The 24,728-nt window shown below is 40.2% G+C and overlaps 1 protein-coding gene across 1 annotated transcript; it reads left to right on the forward strand.

Annotated features, from left to right (window-relative positions):
* The first annotated feature begins 13,268 nt into the window (after nt 1-13,268).
* On the forward strand, nt 13,269-22,823 carry LOC103402172 (methyl jasmonate esterase 1-like). Its single transcript, XM_029091615.2, has 3 exons — nt 13,269-13,760; nt 21,853-21,981; nt 22,172-22,823. The coding sequence occupies exons 1-3, from the start codon at nt 13,290-13,292 to the stop codon at nt 22,442-22,444; spliced, it is 873 nt and encodes a 290-aa protein (XP_028947448.1). The 5' UTR covers nt 13,269-13,289; the 3' UTR covers nt 22,445-22,823.
* The last annotated feature ends 1,905 nt before the right edge of the window (nt 22,824-24,728 follow it).

Genomic DNA, 24,728 nt, shown 5'->3' on the forward strand with positions numbered 1-24,728 from the left:
GTAGTACTCCCCTGATTGAAGATCAAACTCTCTTTAGCGCAGCGTTAAGAGCGTGCTGATAACGTGTTGTAAGCATAATTTACTGAACAATTATGGAGGCTATAGTGAGAGGGAGAGAGTGCGGCATAGAGAAGAAGAGAGATGTGTAATTGTGGGTGTCTATTATTCCACCCCATTGTGTCTTTATTTATAGTAGTAAGGAAGGTTAATTCCTTACCCTTTAGGATAACAACATTTAATAGGTAATCTACTCCTAATAGGAATATAAGAGGTATTTCAAGATATACTAAGATTTACACAATCACATTCCTAATCTAATAGGACTGTAACAGGTAAATTAATTTTCACAAAAAAATATAGGCAGCAACGACATTAAAAATTAGATGTAAAAGAAAAAACATATTAGAAATTAGATCAATAAAAAGGAAAAAACTGAAAATCCCATCCCCACCGGTTAATATACTTGCACATGCCAATTCAATAGAATTTTACAATAAATTCCACTAAATATGTGTGTTGGATTTCTAAATTCATTAGGAGTATGATTATGTAAATCTTAGTAAATTATGTGTAGGATCCTATGAGATCTTTTCAATAATTTTCTAGTTGTAATTGTTTTACTTGAAGAGCAATGATTCTCTCTCTCTCTCTCTCTCTCTCTCTCTCTCTCTCTCTCTCTCTCTCTCTCTCTCTCTCTCTCTCTCTCTCTCTCTCTCTCTCTCTCTCTCTCTCAGCACTATAAATAAATGCAAAATGGGCTGATAAATCATCGCCACAAAATTCCTCAAGCCCTTTTCTCCCTTCTATTCTCTCTAGCCAATTTCCCTCAGTAAAATAGGCCTACATTAGTTTGAACATAATGAAGGGGCACTTTATGATGAAAATAAAGAAAAGAAAAATAGTTTAGTTTTGAGTGCTAGTAGAATATAGGTAATATGAGGAGGAGAAGTGAGAAGGTGACCAAGAGGATTGTTAGCCTTCCATTTAATTAAATATATCAAAAATGTAATTAAAGGTATTTTAGAGCATCTCCAACAGAGATGTCAAACTTTAAATATCAAAATGATATTTGGTGGTGAGGCTAAACCCACCCGCTTCCCCTTAGTATAAATAATATCGTTTGTTAAAAAAAAAGAAAAAGATATTTGGTTGCTTATGTGGCAACTTGACAATTCGTACAATTTTTTGCTCCACTCGATAAGTTAAATAATAATGTCATTTTATAATATTTTTTTTTCATCTCTTTCTGGAGTCCAATATTGAGACAACCAATCAAATACTTGAAAATACAATAACACTTTATTTTATATTGCATCAATTATCAAAAAATTATTAAATAAATTTAACAGCTACTGTCAAATTTGACAACATAAGGCTTTGCCTTCAATTGATTCAGTAGTAACGTAAGAAAATGTAGGCACGGTTGGAGAATGTTTGTTGCCATTTTTTACTATTGTATGTCTATATGACATTTTTTTACATTACATTTGGAGACACTCTTGACCGTCCACAAATCAAAAATTTGTGTAGTCAACTATAATTAATAAATTTGCGTATGTAAAGCCTAGTCATTGGGCTTTATCCAAATAAAAGAAGTATGTTAGGATTTATACAATAATAAATAAATAGAGAAATGTTAAGGAGACTCTCTTAAAAGTAATACTTTCTATGGACTTTCCATGAAGTCTTCATCACCTCATGTTTTTGGTACAATTCTTGCACCAACATATAAAACATTGGGCCAAAAAACATAAGGTGGTGAAAAGTTCCACTTTTAAGGGAGTCTACTATCTCACCAATAAATATCAAGAGCTGAAGTCATATTTCTTATTTAAGTAAGAAGCAAATCATTGACAAATGTAAAGAAATCTTTTCAAGATATGTTATGTCATATATCTTTTAAAGTCCATGTCCATATTGGATCCACTTGTGAACTTCCCAGATTGGAAATTTAATTTGGGTTGTGGCTTATGTATTTGCTTAAACATGAAGTGTTGTCTAAGAATGACGTGCGGCGCATTGCACAATTAAATGGTCCATAATCCATTGTGTTTGTTTGTTTGTTTGTTTTTTTTAACAAACAATATTTTTTATGCTAAGAGCATCTGTAGACATCGAAATTTCGTAAATAAATGCTGACCGATAAATCAAAGTGTCAACGCTCATGTATTACATAAATTTTACACGTAGCGCGTGACTCAACGAAAATTGAAATGAGTTGGAAGAGTCATCAAATAAGACACGTGTCAACACCTGGCAGAAACGACTTATTTCATCTGGGATATTATATTCAAAATTAGGCCTTGGAAAATTCTATAAATACAAGCCCATTTCATTCATTTGAGGGACCAAAAAAATCATTAGGCAAAAACTCTTGAAGCTCTGAAGCTCTGAAACTCCGAAGCTCTCAAGCATCCAGGTTCCCGAAGAATCAAGAAAGCGTTCTTCGTTCATCGTTCTTCCAAGATCAAGCCCGACGGCCCTTGGATCAACAATCATCCACCTTCAAGCCCAAGCCTCAACGGCCTCTTGAAGAAAGCGTTCATCGTTCATCAACTGTTCATCCTCAAGGATCAAGCCCCAACGGCCCCTTTGGATCGACAACATCAACAAATCCGCTCATTCGCTGTTCATCAAGCCCAAGCCCCGACGGCCCTTGAAGAAAGCGTTCATCGTTCATCACTGTTCTTCGAGATCAAGCCCAAAAGCCCTCGAAGATCCATTCAAGCCCAAAAGCTCTCGAAGATCCGTTCGTCACTGTTCTTCGAGTTCAAGCCCAAAAGCCCTCGGAAATCCGTTCATCACTGTTCTTCAAGATCAAGCCCAAAAGCCCTTGAAGATCCGTCAATCACCATTCTTCAAGATCAAGCTCAAAAGCCCTCGAAGATCCGTTCATCCTCGTTCATCCAAGATCAAGCCTCGACGGCCCTTGGATCAATCGCACATCCCACAAATCAACACCTTACGGAGATCGAATCAGAGGATCAAATTAAAGAGAGATTGTAACCCAAAATCATCAAACACTAAATATTTGTTTGTGCGCGTTGTTCTTGTCTCTTTCGTTTCAGGAATTTTCCGTGTTCACAAATTGGCACGCCCAGTGGGACAATCTCTGCCTCTCATCTCTTTCTCCGTTCAAGAAATTCAAGCACACTTCCAAAATTAATGGCATCAAGGAAGGCTCAAACTGTTCCCGCAACCGGTGCAAAGAACAAAAGCATCCTCGTCGCAACTGGTGTCACTTTGGGCATCACGACTCGAAGCATGGCAAGAGCTACTTCTGCCGCCTCTTTCACCTCTGCATCAACTCTGCCAAGGGAACAAAAGCACCCAAGGCACGAGCCTTTGATCACCTTAGCCTCACTAAAGGCACCAAGGGGGGAAAGCCCAAGGAAACACTCCGAATCCATGCTCTCCGATGCCGATTCAAGCGACAGTTCAGCCATGCAAGTCATGACCATTGTAGCAACTTCAATCGATGAGCAGCTGGCTCAAATGAATGAAGCAATCGCAAGGCTAACCCGAACTGTGGAAGAAAAAGACTTGCAAATTGCAGCACTAGTCAACCGACTGGAGGCGCAGGACGGCGATAAACCCGACCCAGAAGATGATCCACTAAAGGGAGGAGCTGGCGGAGACGAAGAACCCCCGGTGAAGAAAATCGATGGGAAGCCGGAGCCAGACCAAACAGCGGCACTCATGGGATCTCTTTCTATCCAGCAGCTGCAGGAGATGATCACCAACACCATCAAGGCACAGTACGAAGGGAGCTCACATACCTCATTGTTCTACTCGAAGCCCTATTCCAAGAAGATTGATGCCCTAAAAATGCCGAGGGGATATCAACCACCAAAGTTCATGCAATTTGATGGAAAGGGAAACCCGAAACAGCACGTTGCCCACTTCGTTGAAACTTGCAACAACGCAGGAACCGAAGGGGATTACCTCGCCAAGCAGTTTGTGCGCTCGCTGAAAGGAAACGCCTTTGAGTGGTACACAGACCTAGAGCCTGAGTCCATCAACAGCTGGGAGCAGTTAGAGCGGGAATTCCTCAACCGCTTCTATAGTACCCGCCGCACTGTGAGCATGCTAGAACTAACGAGCACAAAGCAGTGGAAGGACGAGCCAGTCATTGACTACATCAACAGATGGCGCACTCTAAGCCTCGACTGTAAAGACAGGCTCTCGGAAACCTCTTCAATCGAGATGTGCATCCAAGGCATGCAATGGGGTTTGCAATACATCCTTCAAGGCATTAAACCGCGGACCTTCGAGGAATTGGCCACTCGCGCCCATGACATGGAGTTGAGCATCGCCCATCATGGGAAGAAAGAACCGATCGCCGACTACAAGAACGACAAAGTTCTTGGGACAAAGGTGGAAAAGGTTACATGGAAACCCACCAAGGAAGCGATGACGGTCAACACAGCTCCCGTCAAAATCTCCACACGAGGCAAGGCGATTCAAGCCGAAGGCTTTCGTGATCAAGAGATGCGTAGACGCACTTTGAAGGAGCTTGAGGAGAAAACTTATCCATTCCCCGACTCTGATGTGGTTGCCATGTTAGAAGACTTGCTGGAAAAGAAGGTGATCGGCTTGCCTGAGTGCAGACGGCCAGAAGAGATGAATCGTACCGACAGTCCAAGATACTGTAAATTCCACCGCTTCATCAGTCATCCGACAGAAAAGTGCTTCGTGCTGAAAGATCTCATCATGAAGCTGGCTCAGAAAGGAATCATCGAGCTAGATCTTGACGATGTGGTGAAGTCAAACTATACCACTTTCACTTCTGGCTCTTCCGACTCAAAGTTTTCACCTCAACCGCTGGGGGCATCCTCCAAGACAAGCAAAATTGAAGGATGGACTCAAGTCACTCCTAAGAAATTGCACAAGAAGCATACGTCTCCTCCACAAGTCCGCCAATCGGAAAGGGGGCAAAACAGCTCTTGTCAACCTTCAAAGCAACATGAACGTGTTGAAGATGATGAAATTGTGACACAAAGATCGTCCGTTGCCATCACGATGCGCGACTTCTTGCCCGAAGACTTCTTCAATCACGCAGTCAAAGCTCCTTGCTATGAAAATTGTGAGGAACGCCTCTCCCGGATTGCTTGACAAAATCAACAAATTCTCCTTGCCCGCACGAGTCTAAACTGCATGGCACAAAGCTCCTTGTTCGCACGAGCCTAAACTGCACGAACCAATGCTCCTTGTTCGCACGAGCCTAAACTGCACGAACCAAGGCTCCTCGCCTGCACGAGCCTAAACTGCATGGCACAACGCTCCTGGTCTGCACGAGCATAAAAGGCAACACCAACGCTCCTTGCCTGCACGAGCTGAAACTGCAACACGGCACCAAATGCTCCTTGCCTACACGAGCTGAAACTGCAACACGGCACCAAATGCTCCTTGTTTGCACGAGTTGAAACTGCAAACGACACCAACGCTCTTTGCCTGCACGAGTTGAAACTGCAAACGGCACCACCAAAAGAAAATACAAAAAAAAATATCTATGTATTTGAACTATGTTTTGACTTGATCTCTTTCTTTGGAAAGGTACGTAGGCAACTCGAGCATTCAATTTCGAGTTCAGTCACATCAAAAAAAAAAAAAAAAAAAAGGGTTTGATTAAAGTCTCATTAATGAAGGTCAATTTTATTACAAATTTATTTGCAATTTTCTTTGTACAAAATTAAATTACAGTTTCTTTGAAAAAAAAAATACATATGTTATTATGTAAAACAAAAAAAAAAAAAAAAAAAAAAAAAAAAAAAAAAAAAAGAGAAACAAATATATATGGGGACCCTAAAGCAACACCAGGCCCAATCTGCGGCAAGCCCATCAAAAGAAGTCGCCCAGGCCCTCTTTGTGTGAAGGACCATCTTGAAGGGTCAACCCAGCCAACTGTCTCTCTCTCGTTTCAGCTTCTTCTACCCGAAATCCCTCATCACCCACAACTGCTTCCATCGCTGCCTTCACTCTCGCACCCATTCCGTCAATCCAGTTTTTGACAGCGAGATCCTTCGTAGTTCCCTTACTCGCCCAGTCGCTCTGCCATCTCCCGCAGCACTGCGAAGCCGCTCGTCGACCCAAGAGACGACGGCCTCCGACTTAAAATCAGCTCCATACTCGACCTTCCTTTCAATTTTTCTTCCTCCCCTCCATTGAAGAAGCAGCAGCCATGCCGCCGCCAGAGGCGTTGAAGTCAGACGACAATTTCGACTCTCCTGTAAATTCGCGCCGGTGAAACCAATCATGGAGCTCGATCGACTTGAACGAGTGCAAAGTGTACAAGGCCGAGTCGGTCGGTGAGCCCACTGGTAAAGCCGCCGTCGATGTGTCAACTCGAACTGATGACAAACGGCATCAACGACGCAGGGCATGACAAGCAAGGTCAAGGTCAAAATCAAAATCAACAGAAGGAGATTCAGATTCAGGGCTGAGCCGGGACGAGATTTCACCTCCACCGTCGGATTTGAAGCCTCGAAACTCGTGAATCTCCTCCATCTTCTTCCCGGTCGTCTGCCTGGCCGTGATGTCGCTCAGCGCAACAACCATCAAACCCCTATCAACAAATTGATGACGACGATGACGAAATCGAAGTTGTGAAATCCCTGCCAGAGCCACTTCGTGAATTTGCTTTGAAGTTTCCTATTGAATGGGCTTCAAAAGTTGCATCATCCAAACTGGTGTTTGCGGAGCTTGTTAATTGCTTCTCGAAGATGGGCCTGTCGTACTTGATTCCGGATGCCCAGGTTCAGACCGCTGGAGATTCGAGCAAGCAAAGCGGTGGATCCCCTAGCTGCTTCTAAGTCAAACGATCTGAAAAGTCATGGAAGCGCAGTGGTCAAAGACGCGGAGGGGTTGTAGAGGCAATGGATGGAGAACACGAATGAAAGACTGGTCAGGAATCCTCCCCGGCTGGATCAAGACAACGTCGTCGCAGGGGTGCACCACCTCGCGGGTGGCAGAGTTGCTGGTGTTCACGAGGACCTCCATTGCTGTCCTTGCCCTTCAATGGAAGCTCTTGCAATCCTCCATCCTCAGCCACCGTCACCGCGATTCTCAACCTCTCGCAAATCGAAGACAACAAAGCCACAATCGGACGGTCGGGAGCGATTCCGCTTCTGGTGAACTTTCTGGAGTGTGGAGGCGTTCGTGGGAAGAAAGACGCATCGACGGCTTTGTACTCACTCTGCTCGGTCAAAGAAAACAAGATTAGAGCCGTCGAGTCGGGAATCATGAAGCCGCTGGTGGAATTAATGGCGGACTTCGGGTCGAACATGGTAGACAAGTCGGCGTACGTTGCTGATGATTAAAGCTCGTTGGGGGAGTATAGGGTGTCTTGAGAGATTCCTTCAAAGTTCATCCTTGCCGCCTCCAGACCAACGGCGCGCGCCACCTTCCTCCTCCTTTCTCCGTCCATCTCCGTCGATGCTCTCTACAAGCCATCTATCCCTATATATATAAAAAATAATAATAATAAAAAAATAAAAAAAAGAATAAAAAAATAAAAGATTAGAAATCTTTTTTATGCTTTGTGTGCGTGTTTATATGTGTATGTATATAAAAAAATATATGTATATATATGTATGTGGTGCATCCAGCACGAAAAAAAAGAAAAAAAAAAGTGGTGGATCAGCACCACGTGAAAAAAAAAAAAAAAAAAAAAAATAAGGGGCTTCATGGTGCATCTGGCACCATGTGCAGAAAAAAGAAAAGAAAAGAAATATATATATATTAAAAAAATAATAATAATTAAAAAAAACAAAAATAATAATAATAATAAATAAAGAAAAGAAAGTGGGAATCTTGGTGGCACAGCACCACCGAAAGGCAAAGGTTTTGAAAAGAATACATATATATAAAAATAAAAAATACAAAAAATACAAAAAAATAAATAATAAAAAAATACAAAAAAAACAAATGGGTGGGATGGTGCATCTGGCACCATTAAAAATTTAATTTAATTTAATTTAAAATAAAATAAAATAATAAATAATAAATAAAAAAATATATAAAAATGGTAGAGCATCTGGCACCATGAGAAACATATGAAATATATATATATGTATATATATATATAATGCATTTAGTAAAGTCCATCTTTTATTTATTTCTCTAAAAAAAAAAAAAAAATTTACATGAATTCACATTCCACATATCATTAAAAAAAAAAAAAAAAAAAAAAGGACAAATCAAATTTACAGGAGGGGATCTTCAAGGTTGATCAGATGGCGCCTCAGTACTCGGCGGAGCCCTAGATCGGAGAGGCACCAGAGGGTGATTATTCAGAGCATCATCACTCGGCGGAACCCCAGGAGGAGGAGGCACCAAAGGTTGATCATTTGGAGCTTCATCACGCGGTACAGCCCCAGAAGAAGAAGGCAAATGCTGCTGGAACAAACCCACAAACCTCTGATGATCAAGTAAAATCTGACCATCAGATTCCTGCATCTGGTCAATCTTCCTCTTCATGTTTGTCGCATAGCTATGTGCGAGCTTATGCAACTGTTTATTCTCCTGCTTGAGCCCTCTAATCTCCTGTTTGAGACTCATCACTTCAGCCGCCAATGATTCAACTTGACGGGTTCGAGCAAATAGGCGTTGGGCCATATTAGACACAGAACCTGCACACTGCACACTGAGAGCCAGAGAATCCTTAACAGCCAACTTATTAGACCGTTTGGAAAGTAGTCTGTTATCTCTGGGAGTGACAAGGTTCCGGGCCACCACCGCAGCGGTCATATCATTCTTCACCACCGAATCCCCAACGGTAAGAGGACCAGTAGGGGATATGAAGGATGGGCGCCATATGTTGTCTGGAGAAGGCGGGACTGCCTCTTCACCAAGGTTCAAATCAAAACGACGGTCGGAGGGCCCAGACATTTTCAAAGGTGTTGAAGAAAGAAGAGGTCGGACAAATTAAGATCTTAGAAATGCAAGAGGGGAGTTTCTACAAGCGAAGATTCAAGTGTGCTTTGAAACGAACTGTGTGCCTCTATAAAAATGAGCACTCGACGGGATTTCAGAGATCAAAGAGGTGAGCTCAGAGTTCGAAAATGCCGATTCAAAAATCGAAGAGGCAAGCTCAGAAATCGGAGAAGCATCTTGCTTTTCCAGACGCGTTAGCACCCGTCACGCGCAAACTCAGCTTTGCGAAAATCACGGGCAATTTGTCGAAGCGCCGATCCCAGATATCGAAGAGGCGCCAGTCTTTTTCAGCCTCGTCAACACCTATCACATGCACACTCAGCTTGATGAAAATTACGGACAATTTGTCGAAGATTTCTGATAAAGAAGAAAGCACGAGAAGCCATACTGATCAATCACGCATTGGTTACCGACACGAGTAAAAGAATAGTACCTCTACAGGTACTAAAGAAATTCCTATAACTGTCCACCTTCACCTTCCATAGCAAGGCAGACATACAGAGCCTTTCTTCATCTCCAAAAAATGCTTTCCCAACGAAGCCTCTCGAGTCATTCAATGTTTTTTATTCCTTGGGGTACCTCTGCAAGCCAATGACTCCAAAGCAAAAGTATCTCATATCACCAGGGTAGAAAGCAAGAGTATCTCATATCATGCGTTCTCCCTGTCCTTTCCTTTGTCCTTGTTCTTACCTACAAAGACAAGGATAAAGAAAACAATATGCCGGAACTTCCACTCAAACTCGGGTAAGGAACCGACTGCTTGGAACCCTTCCCTGATTGCCTACCTAGCACTGCTCTCGAGTACTCGCCTTCCACTGCTGCTGTACTTTCAAAGAAGCTGCCACATCTACTTGGAGGACAGATAAGGCAAGTGAAAATGATACCTTGCAGCATGTGGAGACAAGGTGCAGAAGGAACAAGCAGAGAAGAATGCGGTCTGCACGATCAACTCAGCAGAAGGAGTCCGAACTGAGGAACTCGAGAAGCTGCCATATCTGCCTGAAGAAACAAGCAGAGAAGAATGCAGCATGCACAGTCAACTCAGCAGAAAGAGTCCGAGATGAAGAACTCGAGAATATGTCGCATCTGCCTGAGGACAGTGAACTTGTTTTGACCCTCAAATTCTTGGGTCGACTTACTAGGCGTTGTGGGCTGCACGTGCCGATTCACCACCCTTGAATCGAATCCTTAAAGATCAAGTCATCAACTGGAAGAAAAGCCCATCAATCTTGAAGATCATACTGTTGACCAAACTGCTCAGGTGTGAATTAGAAAGATTGAACAAAGAAACAGGTTGTCACCTTCACCTCGTGCCTGCTTGCCATGTGTTCGAGTCAACCTTCAAGAATCAAGCCTCAACGGCCCTTGAAGAAGTTTCCGGCCAAATTCAAGATCAAGCCTCGACGACCCTTGAGGAAATCACAAGTCCGATTCAAGATCAAGCGTTCACCATATTTGAATCAAATCCAGTTCAAGATCAAGCTGTGGAAAATCAACAATTGGAGGAATCCAGAAAATCCTCCAACCCAGTTCAAGATCAAAGCTGTGGAAAGTCAACAAGCGCAACAAAATACGTGCCGATTCACCCACTACCAAAGCCAAAGATCATCTACCACATGAAGCTCCTTGTGGTCCAATTTCAACCTTCAAGATCAAGTCTCGACGGCCCTTGCAGAAATTTCAAACAAAAGTTCAAGATCAAGCCTCGACGGCCCTTGAAGAAATCTCCAGCCCTTCAAGATCAAGTCTCGACGGCCCTTGCAGAAATTTCAAACAAAAGTTCAAGATCAAGCCTCGACGGCCCTTGAAGAAATCTCCAGCCCAATTCAAGATCAAGCATCGATGGCCCTTGGATCGACATCTACAGTAAGGGACTTCAAAACGCATCTCCTACACGTGACAAGCACATGTATACGACGTGCCTTGAAGTGGGGGCATTTGTAGACATCGAAATTTCGTAAATAAATGCTGACCGATAAATCAAAGTGTCAACGCTCATGTATTACATAAATTTTACACGTAGCGCGTGACTCAACGAAAATTGAAATGAGTTGGAAGAGTCATCAAATAAGACACGTGTCAACACCTGGCAGAAACGACTTATTTCATCTGGGATATTATATTCAAAATTAGGCCTTGGAAAATTCTATAAATACAAGCCCATTTCATTCATTTGAGGGACCAAAAAAATCATTAGGCAAAAACTCTTGAAGCTCTGAAGCTCTGAAACTCCGAAGCTCTCAAGCATCCAGGTTCCCGAAGAATCAAGAAAGCGTTCTTCGTTCATCGTTCTTCCAAGATCAAGCCCGACGGCCCTTGGATCAACAATCATCCACCTTCAAGCCCAAGCCTCAACGGCCTCTTGAAGAAAGCGTTCATCGTTCATCAACTGTTCATCCTCAAGGATCAAGCCCCAACGGCCCCTTTGGATCGACAACATCAACAAATCCGCTCATTCGCTGTTCATCAAGCCCAAGCCCCGACGACCCTTGAAGAAAGCGTTCATCGTTCATCACTGTTCTTCGAGATTAAGCCCAAAAGCCCTCGAAGATCCATTCAAGCCCAAAAGCTCTCGAAGATCCGTTCGTCACTGTTCTTCGAGTTCAAGCCCAAAAGCCCTCAGAAATCCGTTCATCACTGTTCTTCAAGATCAAGCCCAAAAGCCCTTGAAGATCCGTCAATCACCATTCTTCAAGATCAAGCTCAAAAGCCCTCGAAGATCCGTTCATCCTCGTTCATCCAAGATCAAGCCTCGACGGCCCTTGGATCAATCGCACATCCCACAAATCAACACCTTACGGAGATCGAATCAGAGGATCAAATTAAAGAGAGATTGTAACCCAAAATCATCAAACACTAAATATTTGTTTGTGCGCGTTGTTCTTGTCTCTTTCGTTTCAGGAATTTTCCGTGTTCACAGCATCATCTGTAACTGGCTCTATTGGGGACTAGAAAAGTGGTAGATATAGTCCATTTTAGAGCTCTCAGAAGAATATGCACAAACACCTGATATGCATAAATCAAGATTCGAAGAACCACACAGAAACATGGATCAAGAACCCTAGAAATGAAGAAGAATTCGTCAAGAGAAGATCAGAGAATGAGGGCGGAAGTAGAAGATTCAAGATTGATGAACCGTCAAGTTGTTAAGCTTTTCCGTCGATTGATACCATGTAAACATAGATAGAGGTATCTTGCGGAGAAAGATATTCAAGCAAGAAAAAGAAAGAGAGATTGAGAGAAAGAGATTTAGACAAACAAAGTGGATCTTTTACTAATGATTTCAGAATGATTACAAGGGAGTTATCTACAAGGATATATATCCAAACTACATTGCTTACAGACTAAGCTAACTTTTGGCTCACAGATTAATAACACTTGTCTAACTAACCATAGGATTAAAAGATGAATACTGTTAACATTCCTCTCAATCACATGATTGGATTTTCCAAGCCTGGGATTGAAACTGTGAGTTTGAAACAAAGGAGCAGACAATCCCTTAGTAAGTATATCTGCAAACTGCTCATTAGAAGCCACAAAATGAACCTGCAGAATCTTCTTACAACCCTTTAACAAATTGAATATCAATCTCGATATATTTAGTGCGTTGATGCAGAATGGGATAATAAGCAAGAGCTATAAAAGAAAGGTTGTCATAGAACAAAGTATGTGGAGAAGAAAGATCAATATGCATAAAAGCAAGAAGTTGTTTAATTCATTCTATCTCAATTGCAGTAGAAAAAAGTGCCCTATAATCAGCTTCAGTGGATAATCTAGACACAGTATTTTGCTTCTTTGAAGACCATGATATAGGATTAGATCCTAGAAAATAACTAATCCAGTTGTAGACCTCCTATCATTATGGTCACCTGTCCAATTAGCATCACTAAAAGCATACAAATCCAAATCCCCTTTGCCAAACTAATCCCAAAATTCTGGGTGCCTTTCAAATATCTAAGTATCTTTTTTAAAGCAACAAAGTGGATTGCGTAGGACAATGACAAACTTGATGCAAAATATATACATATATATATATTGGGTCTATTATATGAGGCTGGATTATTAAATACTTCTATATAAGACTGGATTATTAAATGGTTTCCCATCACCCCTTAACAATTTGTTACAAGGCAAGCATGGGTTGCACAAGGTTCAACCATTTGTTATTAAATGGTTTCCCATTCATCTTTTCAAGATATATGTTTCGTCGCTTATCCACTAAAGTATTCGAGTTGGGTATACTTTTGAACCTTAATACGTGTCAACATTTAAGCCAATTGTTAGTTCGGTGATCTCTGTCTATATATAGAAGGAAGACAAGAGAGATGCAAACCAAATAAGTAAATTGAGAGTTAATGATACTGAAAATGGAAAACATGACAGAGAAGCTCCTTTTGTTTTACCTTTTATTTATGTGCGTAGCAAAAGCTAGTACCTCAACCCCGTTCCCAATTCACAACCAAACTCAAAGTCCAAAACATTTTGTGCTTATACATGGTGCTTGTTATGGAGCATGGAGTTGGTATAAGGTGGCGACTCTCCTGAAGAACTCAGGTCACAATGTCACAGCTCTAGACTTGGGAGCATCCGGGATCAACCCGATCCAGGTAGAGCAACTCCCTTCGTTATTGGAATACGTCGACCCTTTGACTAAGGTCATGGTGTCTCTACCACCAAATGAAGAGGTTATCCTTGTGGCTCATAGCTTGGGTGGAGCCGTCATATCTATTTTCATGGAGAGGTTCCCTCAGAAAATTGCTGCTGCGGTGTATGTTACGGCTGTCATGTCTGGTCCTACTCTCAATTACTCAACTATATTTGCAAAGGTAATGAATTTCATATATACTAAAAGTTCTGCTATATACAAAAATCTGAATAAACTGATTGTTCTCTAAAATAATAACCTTGGTTGATAATAAAATCTTCTGGTCCCAACTTGGGTCAATGTATTAAGAAAATAATCTCGCTAAATGCATAAGATAATAAATTTTCTCAAAATCCAGTGAATATATAAAATAATATTAATAAAATACAAGAAAAAAATAACACATAAAATTCATAATACATAGTATACTTAGGATCATTTCTCTAGTCATATTCACTTTCTGTTGATATTGGAGAAACCCACTCATACAATACTTTTTCTAGCTCGGAATATTTTGCTGGTTTGTGCCTTAACATTCATGTTTTTTTTTCATCTCATTCCGCACATACCATGTTGAACGTTTAAGAGTGTTTGATATTGGGATTGGTTGATAGAGATTAACTGATACTTTTGTTGAACCCATTGTTTACCAATCTTTTAATTAACAAGAAGCAAGATTATAAAGCCCCGCCCAAAATATTTATATTCAGGAAATAATTCTGATGATATGCCCAATTCAATACTTTTGTTTATTTTACTACCATTAAACACTATACTTTATTTGAATTCCTAATTACTCACAAAATCTACAAATAAAATCTACAACCAAAATTTACTTACCAAAAACATAAGACTTAATTTCATCTTATTCATCGAATTACTTTTCTTAAATCAACTTCCCAACAAATATAATTCTCGATTATTTAAGGTTGCATCTGACCCCTGTTAAACTGCCTCCGTACCCTTGAGCGGGATCAAGTCTTTCGTAGTTCATCATTTCAATAAACTCCTATCACCACTACAAGTCATTACTACATACATGTAAACATAGTAACCCTTATGAGATGTATAGGCACATAGCTTCAGAACGTGAATCGTCAAATTGGTTTTGGTTTCAGTGTAGTAAGTGATAGGATATAGATATTGGTGTTTAAGATGTTGACACTTGTAATTAGATTAGAGAAGAAGTTAGTTAAGGAAGTTAGCTGTGTAAGTGTAAAACTATAAATACCTCAACACTGTATTACTTGAAGGTTAAGAAAACAGTTCAGAAATATTCATCTTCTCTCTAACTTCTTCTTTCTCTTTCTCTCTCTCTCTCTCTCTAAGTCTGTTACATTCTTATTCTTCCTTATTGTGTGAGATTGATCATAGTTAACATGGTATCAATCGCCATTGTTGCCTGCGCATAATCTTCGATCCTCTGCTTCCGCTCCGATTCTGATTGAAGGTGTATTCGTTCTTCTTGATTTGTGTCTGGTTGTTCTCTGCGTTTCTTCGTCTTCTTCTGATTTGGATTTCTAGGGTTTCTTGGGTGGTCGTGATTTTTCGTCGATCATCTTTTCTGCTTCTTTCCGTCTTGCATATCAACTGTTTGCTATAATTCCTCAGAGAGTTTTTCTGAAGAAATTTCCATGGTGACTGCAACTCAACTTCAAATTGTGCAATCTCCGATTACTGCTTTAATCTCCACAATTTCGACTTCGGTTAATGTCAAATTGGATGATTCCAATTATCTCAATTGGAATTTTCAGATACAACTTTTGTTGGAAAGCAATGGTATTATGGGGTTTGTTGATGGCTCGCACCCTTGTCCACTTCAGTTTGCAGTTTCTCCTCCTGAATCTGGCTCCTGTACTTCTGCTGAATCCGATGCATTTGTGGTATGGAAAATGCATGATCGTGCTATAATGCAATTGATCACAGCCACTCTGTCTCCGGTTGCATTGTCTTGTGCTATTGGCAGTAAGAGTTCTCAGGATATTTGGATTCGTCTGAAAGAACAGTTCTCTACGGTGTCTAAGACCAGCATTTTCCAAATGAAGTCCAATCTTCAGACGGTAAAGAAAGGGTCTGATTCGGTGTCTCAGTATCTTCACAGAATTAAAGAGGCTAGAGATTACTTATCTGCTGCTGGGGTTTATTTTGCGGATGAGGACATAGTTATTCTTGCTCTCAATGGGTTACCCTCTGAATATAACACTTTTCGCTGTGTTATTCGGGGTCGTGAGAATGTAATCTCTCTTAAGGAGTTTCGGTCTCAGTTGCTTGCTGAAGAGGTCATTGTTGACACTTCCCCAACTGCACCTTTTATTACTGCCATGGTTGCTAATACTGTCCCTCATTCTGGCAAGCATCACTCACCTAATCCTGCATCAGGGCAGTCTCAATTCTTTTCTGGAGGATATAAGCAGTTTAATGGGAATAAAAACAAAGGGAAAGGCAAGTTTCATCAAGGGGCTCGGTTCTATTCACCCAAACAGTATACTCAAACCCATGTGCTTCCTACACCAAGTCCGGGCATTCTTGGTCAATCACCAGTACCATATTTTGGTCATCCAAGTGCACCATTGCTGCCTACTTGTCAAACGTGTAATGTTGAAGGACACACTGCTCCATATTGTCAGTCTAAACCTCCTGATCGAGCTTCTTGTCAAATATGTGGCAAGCATAATCACAGCACATGGTACTGTTTTTTCAATGACAAGGGTCCTAATTTTGGTGGTCCTACCCGACAGTTCTATCCTTCTCAAGTGCAATCATCCCCATATGGTGCTTCACACTATCCTGCTCCATTTCAGCATTCATCAATGCAACCTCAGCCTTTTCATGCTCCTCAACAATCTCCTCAAGCACTGCATACTGTGATGCCTCAGTCACCATCATCACCATCTACTTCTTATTCTAATCCTCAAGTGTGGATTACTGACTCTGGTGCTACTAATCACATGACTGCCGATCTTAGTAACCTATCTTTGGCATCACCATATCCTACATCTGAGACCATTCAAACCGCCAATGGTGAAGGTTTGCCTGTGTCTCATATTGGTAGCACAGTTCTTAATGTTTCTAAACTGAATTCTGTGCATCCGATTAAGCTCAATTCTGTGCTTTATGTTCCGAAGTTGACTCAAAACTTGTTATCTGTGCACCGAATCTGTTTAGATAATAACTGTTGGCTAATCTTTGATGCTTTCTACTTCTGGATTCAGGACAAGGCCACAGGGAGGATCATTTACAAAGGACAATGCAGTAATGGTCTCTATCCCATCCCTTGTCTTTCTGCCACATCTCATTCTACACATTCAGCTCCATTTCAAGCTAAAGCATTCCTTGGTCAGCATGTTCATTCTACAACCTGGCATAATCGACTAGGTCACCCATCTAATAACATTGGTTCTTTGATGCTAAAGCAAGCTTATATTCCTTGTTCCAAGTCTTCCTTACCTGTAATGTGCTCTAGCTGTTTGGAGGGCAAGTTTTGTAAACTTCCCTTTTCCCTAAGTACCAATAAGTCTGTAAAACCTTTTGCTGTTATTCATAGTGATCTTTGGGGTCCCGCTCCTTCTATTTCCATTGATGGTTATCGATATTATGTGACCTTTATCGATGAATATACAAGACATTGTTGGCTGTTTCCATTGATCAACAAATCTGATGTCTTTGCTACTTTTGTTGCTTTCTATTCATTTGTTCTTACTCAGTTTGCAACTGCTATACAAACCTTACAGAGTGATGGAGGGGGTGAGTATGTCAGTAAGGTTTTTCAGTCCTTTCTTCTTGAAAAGGGCATTGCTCATCATCTTTCTTGCCCACATACACCCGAGCAAAATGGTCTAGCCGAGCGAAAGCATAGGCATATTATTGAAACCACTGTGACTCTATTACAAACAGCTAGGTTACCTGCTTGTTTTTGGTCATATGCCTGTCAAACAGCTGTCTATCTTATTAATCGAATGCCTTCTTCTGTGCTAGGACTTAAATCTCCTTTTGAACTTTTGTTTGGTCATCTTCCTGTAATCTCTCATCTCCGGATATTCGGTTGTGCTTGCTATCCTTTGTTAAAGCCTTATAATGCTACTAAACTACAAGCCAAGACCACCAAGTGTATTTTTCTGGGGTATGCTACCAAATATAAAGGGTATATATGTTATGAGGTTTCCAAACAGCGAGTTTATATTTCAAGACATGTTGTGTTTGATGAGGATCAATTTCCTTACACATCTTTGTTGGTTCACTCTAAAGTCTCATATCAACCTTCTTCAGTTCCTCATTTCACACTTCCTGCACCTGTGATTTCTAATGACAATGTTGTGTTACCTATGTCTCTTCCTCCTACCACTCCTGCCTCTTCCTCATCACCTGCTCCTTCTCACATATCCATCTCTCCTATCCCTTCCTCACCCCTATCTTTTCCATCCATTACTGGTTCTTCCACTACTCATTCTCCAGTCCCTGTCCCTGTGGCTCTTGTCAATGGTTCCGATACTTCTCCAGCAGCATCGTTTGGTCCTGATACTTTGCAAGTGGTGTTGGAGGTTCCACCTCTCAATTTGCATCCTATGCAAACTAGGAGCAAAAATGGTATTATCAAGACCAAAGCCTTATTAGCTACTATTCAGGAGTCTGCCTGCACTGATTTGTCTCTTATTGAACCGAATTCTTATAAAACTGCAATGAAGGATTCTACTTGGTTGCAAGCTATGCAAGAGGAGATCGATGCTTTACATAAACAAGGTACTTGGAGTTTGGTGACATTACCTTCTACAAAGAACTTGGTCGGGTGCAAATGGATATTCAAGATCAAGAAGCATTCTGATGGCACTATTGCTCGGCATAAAGCTAGGCTTGTTGCTAAAGGGTTCAGTCAAGAACCGGGTCTTGATTATGGGGAAACCTTCAGTCCTGTGGTTAAACCTACCACGGTTCGACTAGTATTGGCTTTGGCAGCTCAATTTAATTGGCCCCTTAGGCAACTCGATGTCAAGAATGCCTTTTTACATGGCATTTTGGATGAAGAGGTGTATATGACCCAACCTCCTGGTTTTGTTGATGGTGCTACTTCTCATCTTGTTTGCAAGTTGCACAAGTCCCTTTATGGACTTAAGCAAGCCCCTCGAGCTTGGAATGACAGATTTACCAAGTTTTTGCCTCTTTTGGGTTTTAAACATACTTATTCTGACTCCTCCCTGTTTGTCAAGACAGTTGAATCTGGTATTGTCATTTTGCTGCTTTATGTGGACGATATCATTATCACAGGGAATGCAGCTGCAGCTATGCAACAGGTTATTAGTGCTTTAACCAAGGAATTTGATATCAAGGATCTGGGGGATCTGAATTTCTTTCTGGGCATTCAAATCTCTCGCACTGCACATGGCTTATGTTTGTCTCAATCCAAATATATTTTGGATCTTCTTACTAAAACTGAGATGCTTGAGTCCAAGTCATGTGAAACTCCTTGTTTGCCCTATAATCGACTTCTCAAAGATGATGGTGCTCCTTATAACAATCCAACGTTGTACATGAGTGTAGTAGGTGCACTGCAGTATCTTACATTTACAAGGCCGGATATAGCATTTTCTGTCCATCAAGTATGTCAATTCATGCAACAGCCTATGATTGCTCATTTCACTGCTGTCAAACGCATTTTGCGGTATCTCAAGGGTACCATTCATCATGGTCTCTGTTATTCCCACGGCCCACTGCAATTGAAAGCATTCAGTGATGCTGATTGGGCAGGTGACCCGAATGACAGGCGTTCTACCACTGGCATGGCTGTGTTTTTAGGCAACAATCCTATCTCTTGGTCCTCAAAGAAACAATTAACAGTTTCTCGCTCATCCACGGAGGCGGAATATCGAGCCTTGTCCTTTACTTCCGCTGAATTAGACTGGATTCAGCAACTGTTGGTCTTTCTGCAGGTTCCTCTGTCATCACCTCCGGTTTTATTTTGTGATAATTTGTCCGCCATTGCTTTGGCTTTTAATCCGGTTCAACATCAACGCACTAAGCACATTGAGGTTGATGTTCATTTTGTGCGAGAACGTGTTGCCAAGAAACAACTTTCTGTTCAGTTTGTGTCGTCTAAAGAGCAGTTTGCTGATATTTTGACTAAAGGGTTGAGTTCTCCTCTGTTTCGTACTCATTGTACCAATCTCATGATTCGAGCATCGAATCATGTGTTTGCGGGGGGATGATAGGATAGAGATATTGGTGTTTAAGATGTTGACACTTGTAATTAGATTAGAGAAGAAGTTAGTTAAGGAAGTTAGCTGTGTAAGTGTAAAACTATAAATACCTCAACACTGTATTACTTGAAGGTTAAGAAAACAATTCAGAAATATTCATCTTCTCTCTAACTTGTTCTTTCTCTTTCTCTCTCTCTCTCTCTCTAAGTCTGTTACATTCTTATTCTTCCTTATTGTGTGAGATTGATCATAGTTAACAGTAAGGCATATAGATATGTATACTTATTAAGACACCCATTTTAACATTCAAACAAAGAAAGTGATGTATAAACATGAAGCACTTAATCAAAATAGTAATCACACCGAATCGGATTTGTCAAACTATTGATATCTATACTAGCCCTAACCTTACCAACCAATATAATTTAAATACAATCACAATCAATTAATATATGCATACCCCTTTCAAATTCTATATCAAAACATAGAGCCAATAGTACATATAAAAGCAATAATCTAAATATGGTTTGATAATAATTAGATGGACTAATTGTAGTAAATAAAATAGCTTGTTTCCTTCAAAACCAATCCGATTGGATTGTAAAAATTGAGTGAGGAAGATATGCATGTACTTTGATACACATGTAGATAAAACCACCTGCATATATTTTCTCTTTATACGTAATTATGTATTTAGTATACAATCATTTGGAAAACAACCAGCTTCCTGAAGTGGACCAGTCGAAATACTTTGCCAAGGGTAGTAATACAACAATATAGCTTTCTGCAAAATACAAGTCTTCAGAAACAGGGCAATTAAACAAAACATCACTCTCGGCTTTTATACCATTCTAGGGTTTAGGCATTTGCATATATATAATACTAGTTTTGCAAACAATAGCTAATCCACGACAGATTAACCGAAAGAAATATTAATAACAATTAGCTAAACGGAAAAGATAAAGAGAGTTGGGAATATGAACCCATACTGCAGGTTGACATCCCAAACGAGAAGGATACGAATATCTTCAACTCCATTCTCTCTGCTCCTAATTAATTTATAATCCCTTCCTTCCATTTGTCCTTTCTTCTCTTTATTTTTGGGTCGACTAATGGGGAGAAACCAATAAGCTCGTAAGGCTGCTCTTCAAGACTATCTACACATCCTTTCCCAGTTCTTTCTCTTTTCCCTGGTAGTGTTTTGGTGATCAGACTCGCAGGAATCGTTCCCCATGGGTGTCCTCTCCAATCACCCCCCAAAAAAAATCAAGAGAAGAGGGAGTCCCCCCCTGGAAGGGACGCGAGTTCTTCTCCCCCCCACCTTTTTCTCGATCCTTCTCCACCTCTCTACTGCCTTTCACGTGGCATCCCCATTGCTCCAGATTTTTTTCTGGAGCCTTCCAAATTAATGACAAAATGATTATTTTGTCCCCGACTTGAATTGTTAATAACTTCTTTGTTATCATCCCGTTTCATGAACAGTTTTCACCTACACTTGTGGAATCGTCCTCTATCCAGATATGTCAAGAAATACAATAAAATATATGAGGATGAAATACGTCCTCGTAAAATTTTGTTTAATCAACTAGGGGCATTTTTATCTTTTCCCCTTATCAATAGATTTTTTTCACATAATCATATATTTTAAATTTTTTTAGGGTATTACAAAGATGCTCATTTTTAAACTCGCACATGCTCTCCTTATCCCATCACTCAATTTAGATTTTTTTATTCCTTTCAAATGAGATGTCATAGATGAACAAGTAGTTATGATAATTGTAATGATTAGGAGTTAAGAGATTACTTATATATCACGAGAAATCAAGTTCCCATCACTCTTTTTTTTTATTATATTGATTGAAATTTTATTTCTTTTTAATTTTTGATCAAGTTCTTTAGAATTTATCCATGTCATTAGTTCAATAATAAAATATTTACATGCTAACATTTTTAAATGTTATAATTAAAAATTATTTATTTTTTTTCAAATATATTCATTTAGTGTTGGAAACGTTACATTTGATATATTGAATTTGTCTTTATTTGTTAATTAACTAACAAATAATTTTGTTAAAAAATGTATAGGTTACCAAAAGATTTGATTTTATGGACTCTCAATTTAGATATGATAACGGGACCAACAACCCTGCAACCTCCCTTCTCTTTGGGCCTAAGGTATTGGCGACAAGTTTTTTGCAGCTCTCACCACAACAGGTAAGTCTTAAACTTAATTAAAGTGTGTCTATTGCAGTATATAGGATCCCTATCGTGTTCTCTTAATTAACACACACCAGAAAGATAAAGTGTAGTGTAAGAGTAGAGCGCTAATAGTTTCCAATTATAAGTTGGGGCTTTCCAATATTGGTTAGCTAATATTTTTTTGTTTTATGTTTGTAATGGACAGGATTTAACTCTAGCGTTATCGTTGGTGAGATTTTCTCCTTTATATAATTATGATCTAATAAAACTCACGGAGGAGAATTATGGATCAGTTCGTAGAGTATTCATTGTGTCCGCCCAAGACCGTGCGATAGTGTTGGATGTGCAAAATTACATGATCAATAACAATCCCCCAAATGAAGTGAAGGTGATAATAGGTTCTGATCACTTGGTCATGCTCTCTAAACCTGTGGAGTTGTTCTTTCATCTCCAAAATATTGCTGAGAAATATGCATAAAAACATGAATGGACATGATTAATTCAGGCATGCTAGCCTGCGTTGCATGCACCATGGTACCAAATGCAAATGAATAAATGAGAGTTATTTTCAACTACCAAAAATTACGCGTCCATGAACTTTAGTTCAAGAGGCATGACGCACTACTATAAACATGGTCCCCGCGTTTAGCTCTGGCTTGTGGTGGCTTCTCATCTTTCAAATTTATGTTTTTTTTTATTTTTTTTTTAATTGTGTTGCCTAGCAACTATCCCCTTCTATTAAAAATCTATCCTATCTTTGTAAGGTATCTCTCTATTTAAAGGGCTCTATATGCCCTCAAAATACAGTGAATTGGTTAATTTTAAAAAATTAATCTAAGATGAGAATGTTGAGTAAATTTACGATTAATGACATTAAGCGAGTTTCGTTGCTCTTAATTGAGTGAATCCCAAGTTCGTATCTCTCGTCTCTTCAAGACCCTTGGTTTGTTCTTATCAAGTTTGATAGCTCAACAACTTAATTAACTACCGTATAATAATTCAAAAGGTATCACTTAATTTCATAGTAAGAAAATCAGAACAAAATAGTTCCTGTAAACAACGTTGGGTTAAGACAACTAAAGAACGGCATCTGCCCTAGACGGCTGTACGTAGGCGTTTAAACCAATAATAGTCATAGTATACAAACGTCACTACTGCCGCTCGACGGCATTTTATTATATAAATGGCGTTTATTTTGATCAAGCTAAACAAACTAGACGAAATCAAAGAATTATATATATATATATATATATATATATATATATATATATATATTATGTACTGTGTAAGATTAAAAATCTAATAAAGCCAAAGAATATAATGTTTGAAAAGAATACTACGGGCAACTTAGAGTGGGGAATATTGTTAGATTTCTAATGCTATCAATGCATCCACCAAAACCTGAATAATTTTCCATATTGAATGAGAAAAATAAATTGAGAATTTAGACAAAAGTCATCAACAACAACAACAACAACAAAGCCTTTTCCCACTAAGTGGGGTCGGCTATATGAATCCTAGAACGCCATTGCGCTCGGTTTTGTGTCATGTCCTCCGTTAGATCCAAGTACTCTAAGTCTTTTCTTAGAGTCTCTTCCAAAGTTTTCCTAGGTCTTCCTCTACCCCTTCGGCCCTGAACCTCTGTCCCGTAGTCACATCTTCGAACCGGAGCGTCAGTCGGCCTTCTTTGCACATGTCCAAATCACCAGAGCCGATTTTCTCTCATCTTTCCTACAATTTCGGCTACTCCTACTGTACCTCGGATTTCCTCATTCCCAATCTTAATCCTTTCTCGTGTGCCCACACATCCCACGAAGCATCCTCATCTCCGCTACACCCATTTTGTTTACGTGTTGATGCTTCACCACCCAACATTCTCTGCCATACAACATCGCTGGCCTTATTGCCGTCTTATAAAATTTTCCCTTGAGCTTCAGTGGCCTACGACGGTCACACAACACGCCGGATGCACTCTTTCCATCCAGCTCGTATTCTATGGTTGAGATCTCCATCTAATTCTCCGTTCTCTTGCAAGATAGATCATAGGTAACGAAAACGGTCGCTTTTTGTGATCTTCGCTAGATTGCTCCGGTCATTAGTGTGGATAAGTATATAAATGGATAGAGATAGGAAAGCAAACACAAGATGTACGTGGTTCACCCAGATTGGCTACGTCCACGGAATAGAAGATTTCTCATTAATTGTGAAGGGTTTACACAAGTACATAGGTTCAAGCTCTCCTTTAGTGAGTACGAGTGAATGATTTAGTACAAATGACATTAGGAAATATTGTGGGAGAATGATCTCGTAATCACGAAACTTCTAAGTATCGGAGTGTGGTGTCGTCTTGACTTGCTTTATCTGTCTCATAGGTAGATGTGGCATCTTCTCTGGAAGTACTCTTCCTCCATCCAGGGGTGGTATCTTTAACTGGTGGAGATGCACAAGGTAATGTATCAATTTCACTTGAAGCTTACTTGTAGTTTCAGGCTTGGTCAAGCGCGATACAAACCATGTAGTAGGAGTCCCCCAAGTCGCCGAGCTAGGGGGTCTGCTGAAAGAGGTGACAGACAAGGTAAGCAATCAGAGCTCTGACTGATTGTTCACCTTCTCCCCATCTTGCAGCAGCATGAAGGATAAAGAGAAGAAAAATGAGAAGAGATGATATGAGATACTTTTGCTTTTGAAGAAGTAACTTTCCACAGGCTTATTCTTGAACTGAGCTGGAGGGTTTTCTGGTTTCCTCCAGAGTATAAGGCCGA

The sequence above is a fragment of the Malus domestica genome, chromosome 02 (assembly GCF_042453785.1).
Source record: "Malus domestica chromosome 02, GDT2T_hap1".
NCBI lineage: Eukaryota > Viridiplantae > Streptophyta > Magnoliopsida > Rosales > Rosaceae > Malus > Malus domestica.

What these genes read in the sequence shown, in the direction of transcription:
- LOC103402172 (XM_029091615.2), top strand. Translation starts at nt 13,290, where the DNA reads ATGATACTGAAAATGGAAAACATGACAGAGAAGCTCCTTTTGTTTTAC. An exon ending in ACTCAACTATATTTGCAAAG is followed by an intron (nt 13,761 to 21,852) that starts GTAATGAATTTC and finishes AAAAATGTATAG; the next exon opens with GTTACCAAAAGATTTGATTT. An exon ending in TGCAGCTCTCACCACAACAG is followed by an intron (nt 21,982 to 22,171) that starts GTAAGTCTTAAA and finishes TGTAATGGACAG; the next exon opens with GATTTAACTCTAGCGTTATC.